The sequence below is a fragment of the Bufo gargarizans genome, chromosome 10 (assembly GCF_014858855.1).
Source record: "Bufo gargarizans isolate SCDJY-AF-19 chromosome 10, ASM1485885v1, whole genome shotgun sequence".
NCBI lineage: Eukaryota > Metazoa > Chordata > Amphibia > Anura > Bufonidae > Bufo > Bufo gargarizans.
This window is the reverse complement of record NC_058089.1, coordinates 113,489,916-113,496,689: the sequence shown is the minus strand read 5'-3', so window position 1 is coordinate 113,496,689 and position 6,774 is coordinate 113,489,916. Positions and strand designations below refer to the sequence as shown.

Below are 6,774 nucleotides of genomic sequence, written 5' to 3'. Positions count from 1 at the left end.
GTATATGTATGGAGTGTGTGTGTATATCCTGTATATGTATGGAGAGTGTGTGTGTGTATCCTGTATATGTATGGAGTGTGTATGTATATCCTGTATATGTATGGAGTGTGTGTGTATACTGTATATGTATGGAGTGTGTGTGTATACTGTATATGTATGGAGTGTGTGTGTATACTGTATATGTATGGAGTGTGTGTGTATATCCTGTATATGTATGGAGTGTGTGTGTATATCCTGTATATGTATGGAGTGTGTGTATGTATATCCTGTATATGTATGGTGTGTGTGTGTATATCCTGTATATGTATGGTGTGTGTGTGTATCCTGTATATGTATGTAGTGTGTGTGTATACTGTATATGTATGGAGTGTGTGTGTGTGTATCCTGTATATGTATGGAGTGTGTGTGTGTATATCCTGTATATGTATGGAGTGTGTGTATATCCTGTATATGTATGGAGTGTGTGTGTGTGTATATCCTGTATATGTATGGAGTGTGTGTGTGTGTGTATACTGTATATGTATGGAGTGTGTGTGTGTGTGTATATACTGTATATGTATGGAGTGTGTGTGTATATACTGTATATGTATGGAGTGTGTGTGTGTGTATATACTGTATATGTATGGAGTGTGTGTGTATATACTGTATATGTATGGAGAGTGTGTGTATGGAGTGTGTGTGTGTGTGTGTATACTGTATATGTATGGAGTGTGTGTGTGTGTGTATACTGTATATGTATGGAGTGTGTGTGTGTGTGTATATACTGTATATGTATGGAGTGTGTGTGTATATACTGTATATGTATGGAGTGTGTGTGTATATCCTGTATATGTATGGAGAGTGTGTGTGTGTATCCTGTATATGTATGGAGTGTGTATGTATATCCTGTATATGTATGGAGTGTGTGTGTATACTGTATATGTATGGAGTGTGTGTGTATACTGTATATGTATGGAGTGTGTGTGTATATCCTGTATATGTATGGAGTGTGTGTGTATATCCTGTATATGTATGGAGTGTGTGTGTATATCCTGTATATGTATGGAGTGTGTGTGTGTATATCCTGTATATGTATGGAGTGTGTATGTATATCCTGTATATGTATGGAGTGTGTGTGTGTATCCTGTATATGTATGGAGTGTGTGTGTATCCTGTATATGTATGGAGTGTGTGTGTGTATCCTGTATATGTATGGAGTGTGTGTGTATCCTGTATATGTATGGAGTGTGTGTGTGTATCCTGTATATGTATGGAGTGTGTGTGTATCCTGTATATGTATGGAGTGTGTGTGTGTGTGTATCCTGTATATGTATGGAGTGTGTGTGTATCCTGTATATGTATGGAGTGTGTGTGTGTATCCTGTATATGTATGGAGAGTGTGTGTGTGTGTGTGTGTGTGTGTATATCCTGTATATGTATGGAGTGTGTATGTATATCCTGTATATGTATGGAGTGTGTGTGTGTGTGTGTGTGTATATCCTGTATATGTATGGAGTGTGTATGTATATCCTGTATATGTATGGAGTGTGTGTGTGTGTGTGTGTGTGTATATCCTGTATATGTATGGAGTGTGTATGTATATCCTGTATATGTATGGAGTGTGTGTGTGTGTGTATATCCTGTATATGTATGGAGTGTGTGTGTGTGTATATCCTGTATATGTATGGAGTGTGTGTGTGTGTATATCCTGTATATGTATGGAGTGTGTGTGTATATCCTGTATATGTATGGAGTGTGTGTGTATATCCTGTATATGTATGGAGTGTGTATGTATATCCTGTATATGTATGGAGTGTGTATGTATATCCTGTATATGTATGGAGTGTGTGTGTGTGTATATCCTGTATATGTATGGAGTGTGTGTGTGTGTGTGTGTGTATGTGTATCCTGTATATGTATGGAGTGTGTATGTATATCCTGTATATGTATGGAGTGTGTATGTATATCCTGTATATGTATGGAGTGTGTGTTTGTATATCCTGTATATGTATGGAGTGTGTGTGTGTGTATATCCTGTATATGTATGGAGTGTGTGTGTGTGTATATCCTGTATATGTATGGAGTGTGTGTGTGTGTATATCCTGTATATGTATGGAGTGTGTGTGTGTATATCCTGTATATGTATGGAGTGTGTGTGTGTATATCCTGTATATGTATGGAGTGTGTGTGTGTGTATATCCTGTATATGTATGGAGTGTGTGTGTGTGTATGTGTATCCTGTATATGTATGGAGTGTGTATGTATATCCTGTATATGTATGGAGTGTGTATGTATATCCTGTATATGTATGGAGTGTGTGTTTGTATATCCTGTATATGTATGGAGTGTGTGTGTGTGTATATCCTGTATATGTATGGAGTGTGTGTATATCCTGTATATGTATGGAGTGTGTGTGTGTGTATATCCTGTATATGTATGGAGTGTGTGTGTGTGTGTGTGTGTGTGTGTGTATGTGTATCCTGTATATGTATGGAGTGTGTATGTATATCCTGTATATGTATGGAGTGTGTGTGTATATCCTGTATATGTATGGAGTGTGTGTGTATATCCTGTATATGTATGGAGTGTGTGTGTGTATATCCTGTATATGTATGGAGTGTGGTGGTGTGTGTATATCCTGTATATGTATGGAGTGTGTGTGTGTGTGTATATCCTGTATATGTATGGAGTGTGTGTGTGTGTGTATATCCTGTATATGTATGGAGTGTGTGTGGTGTATATCCTGTATATGTATGGAGTGTGTGTGTGTGTATATCCTGTATATGTATGGAGTGTCATGGAGTGTGTGTGTGTGTATATCCTGTATATGTATGGAGTGTGTGTGTGTGTATATCCTGTATATGTATGGAGTGTGTGTGTGTGTATATCCTGTATATGTATGGAGTGTGTGTGTGTATATCCTGTATATGTATGGAGTGTGTGTGTGTGTATCCTGTATATGTATGGAGTGTGTATGTGTATCCTGTATATGTATGGAGTGTGTGTGGTGTATCCTGTATATGTATGGAGTGTGTATGTGTATCATGTATATGTATGGAGTGTGTATGGTATATCCTGTATATGTATGGAGTGTGTGTGTGTATATCCTGTATATGTATGGAGTGTGTGTGTGTGTATATCCTGTATATGTATGGAGTGTGTGTGTGTGTATATCCTGTATATGTATGGAGTGTGTGTGTGTGTATATCCTGTATATGTATGGAGTGTGTGTGTGTGTATATCCTGTATATGTATGGAGTGTGGTGTGTGTATATCCTGTATATGTATGGAGTGTGTGTGTGTGTATATCCTGTATATGTATGGAGTGTGTGTGTGTGTATATCCTGTATATGTATGGAGTGTGTGTGTGTATATCCTGTATATGTATGGAGTGTGTGTGTGTGTATATCCTGTATATGTATGGAGTGTGTGTGTGTGTGTATATCCTGTATATGTATGGAGTGTGTGTGTGTGTATATCCTGTATATGTATGGAGTGTGTGTGTGTGTATATCCTGTATATGTATGGAGTGTGTGTGTGTGTATATCCTGTATATGTATGGAGTGTGTGTGTGTGTATATCCTGTATATGTATGGAGTGTGTGTGTGTATATCCTGTATATGTATGGAGTGTGTGTGTGTGTGTATATCCTGTATATGTATGGAGTGTGTGTGTGTGTGTATATCCTGTATATGTATAGAGTGTGTGTGTGTGTGTATATCCTGTATATGTATGGAGTGTGTGTATCCTGTATATGTATGGAGTGTGTGTGTGTGTATATCCTGTATATGTATGGAGTGTGTGTGTGTGTATATCCTGTATATGTATGGAGTGTGTGTGTGTGTATATCCTGTATATGTATGGAGTGTGTGTGTGTGTATATCCTGTATATGTATGGAGTGTGTGTGTGTATATCCTGTATATGTATGGAGTGTGTGTGTGTGTGTATATCCTGTATATGTATGGAGTGTGTGTGTGTGTGTATATCCTGTATATGTATGGAGTGTGTGTGTGTGTGTATATCCTGTATATGTATAGAGTGTGTGTGTGTGTGTGTATATCCTGTATATGTATGGAGTGTGTGTATCCTGTATATGTATGGAGTGTGTGTATATCCTGTATATGTATGGAGTGTGTACTTGCGGATGTAACATTTTTGTGGTTTGCAACGTTCTTTTCTAGACAGCTGGTGAAATGGGGGCTGTATCGGACGTGGCCGTCATAGTTGCAGCCACTTTTGCCTCCTGATTTGTCCAGGAAGCTTTGAGTGCGGATTCTGAAAATCAATGCAACCAGACAAATCGGGGCTCAGCAACCTCGGGCACTGCGGCTGTTCTGAGACTACAACTCCCAGAATCCTCTTTTCACTTCTATGGCGGCTACAAGAACAGCTGAGTAAATAAATCTATCATTAGACCCGATATCATATATATTTCATTACAAAGAACAAGACGGGAAAAATCAAACATCACAAATCCCAGAAATAATCCATTCTGTACCATTAGTCGCTCCTGGATACAGCAGACAACGCCCACAGCTACAGAAGGGATATCCCAGATGAAATACATGATGTGTATGGAGAGAATAGACACATTAAACAAAGAAAAAAAAAACATAATTCTTTTAAAAAAATGTAAAACTTTTATTGAAATGCACTTGCAATTTTTATTTTTTATTTTTTATGACATTACTTGTTATACCCTTAATTTATGTTTCCTGTAATTGAAAATTACAATAAAAAGATTGTTAAAAAAAAATAAGAACAGCTGAGTAAGTGTGCATGCTGGGAGTTGTAGTTTCACAGTAGGTGGAGTGCGGAAGGTTTCTGATCCCTGAGATACATAGTATACTATTTGGCTAATGGGAGGGATGAAAGAATACAGCTACATCCTAATTATAAGCCCACGAGGGGTGGGCATCCCATCCTCCTATGTGGTGATTGACTGTGTATGCACGTATACACTGACAGCAAGCAGAGATGGGGAAAATAGTGAGGAATTGAACCAATAAATATACCGTATACAAGAGCGCTGGTCAGAGGGTTTTCATACAGCGATGAAGCTTCATCTTTACATAGAATATTTCTGTACAGTTCAGGAGCCTCCGGTGCCCTGTAGACTGCAGTCCTCCATTAGTGTTACCATAGACTGAGAGCAGAAATGATTAATTAGATCTTCACTGATATTATCGTCTGTTTACAGGTATTTGTCAAAGAAGTATGTAAAAGGTGCTGGAACAATGACCACTGTGCGGCAGAGGAAGAGAATTAATGCATCTGAACAGAGTCACAACAGCAACCATACTATCAAAACCTCCAAGCCAAATGTAAAAGGTACAACTGGTTAGTAGATGTCTATATGGCCCATCTCTACACACCTGCTTACCTATAGAAAATAATCCGAATAACTATTCTGCTGGAGGAGTGACTGTGCACATACATTACATTACTTATCCTGTACTGATCCTGAGTTACATCCTGTATTATACTCCAGAGCTGCACTCACTATTCTGCTGGTGGAGTCACTGTGTACATACATTACTTATCCAGTCCTGATCCTTAGTTACATTCCATATTTTACTCCAGAGCTGCACTCACATATAAAAGAAGCCTCCAAGCACATTCAGACTCTTCCTCGCTGCTGTCGTGTGGCTGGGGGAATAGGGAGTGGATAGGTGATAAATGCTTTTGGCTTGAGTAGATTTGGTGGAGGTTTGGGATAGGGGATTATGTTCCGAGCACTATGTGGTCCTGCCCGCTCCCTCCACAGCACATGTCACAGCTGGCGGGGGAGTTCTGTGTGCTAATCTGGGAACATAAAGTAGGACACAAGGGGGAGCTACTGAGAGGAGTGAGGCAGAAGTGGGTGCTGGATATGATGTAATAATCCTGTTGTATCTCTCTTTACAGGCCGCTCATCATGGAACACCCTGTGTTACACCGTAGGAGGCTCGCTGGCTTTGTGCCTGGGTCTGCTCACTTCGTATTATGTCGCCACCCTCCATGAGAATGACTTGTGGTTCTCCAGTATTAAGGTAAAGGGCAGTATAATCGGGCATGTACCATACGTAATGTGGGGCTTCCAGAGCCCCTGCTACAGATCACAGGATTTCCCTGTACAGTAAAATAACTGGTACAACAACTCGCACTTCCCTGACGGAGGGGGGCTCTCTTCTGGCTTATGTCCGGCGTGGGGACATGTTTGGTGCATTCGCTGAGCGCAGCATAAAAACAAGATCTGACCCTAATCCTTATACAGCGCTTAAAGGGCTTCTGTCACCCCACTAAACTATTTTTTTTTTTTTTTTGGGTACTTATAATCCCTATCCTGCGATATATCTATACATTATGTTAATAATCATTTTCGTGCAGTAGATAATGCAAAAAATGTACTTTTATAATATGCAAATTACCTGTCTACCAGCAAGTAGGGCGGCTACTTGCTGGTAGCAGCCGCAAAAAAACTCCACCTCCTCCTGTTGATTGACAGGGCCAGCAGCGATTTCCTCCTCCGGCTGGCCCTGTCTGCATTTCAAAAATCGTGCACCTGTCTTGATTCGGCGCAGGTGCTCTGAGAGAAGGAGGCTCGCCTCCTCAGCACTCCCTCAGTGCGCCTGCGCCGATGACGTCTTCTCTTTCGGGTGACGTCATCCTGAACTGAAAAATTTAGGAGCCAAATCAAATTTTTAGTTGCCAAATCGAAACCGAATCAAAATTTTGGTATCGTGACAACGCTGTTGTTGTTTTGAAACCAAAATTTTGATTCGCTTTCGTCACCATAAAAAAGTATTGCGATA

General features: G+C 39.8%; 1 protein-coding gene across 2 annotated transcripts in view; it reads left to right on the top strand.

The window, feature by feature from the left end:
* DPY19L3 (dpy-19 like C-mannosyltransferase 3) overlaps positions 1-6,774 on the top strand; it is a 46,977-nt gene that overhangs the window by 3,280 nt on the left and 36,923 nt on the right. The window contains exons 2-3 of one of the 2 annotated variants that reach the window (XM_044270462.1): positions 5,181-5,311; positions 5,888-6,012. In XM_044270462.1, coding sequence (XP_044126397.1) covers positions 5,218-5,311; positions 5,888-6,012 — 219 coding nt within the window. In that variant the 5' untranslated portion in view covers positions 5,181-5,217. Of the gene's footprint in view, positions 1-5,180; positions 5,321-5,887; positions 6,013-6,774 lie in introns of both variants that reach the window. The other variant, XM_044270461.1, reaches the window with a different exon arrangement.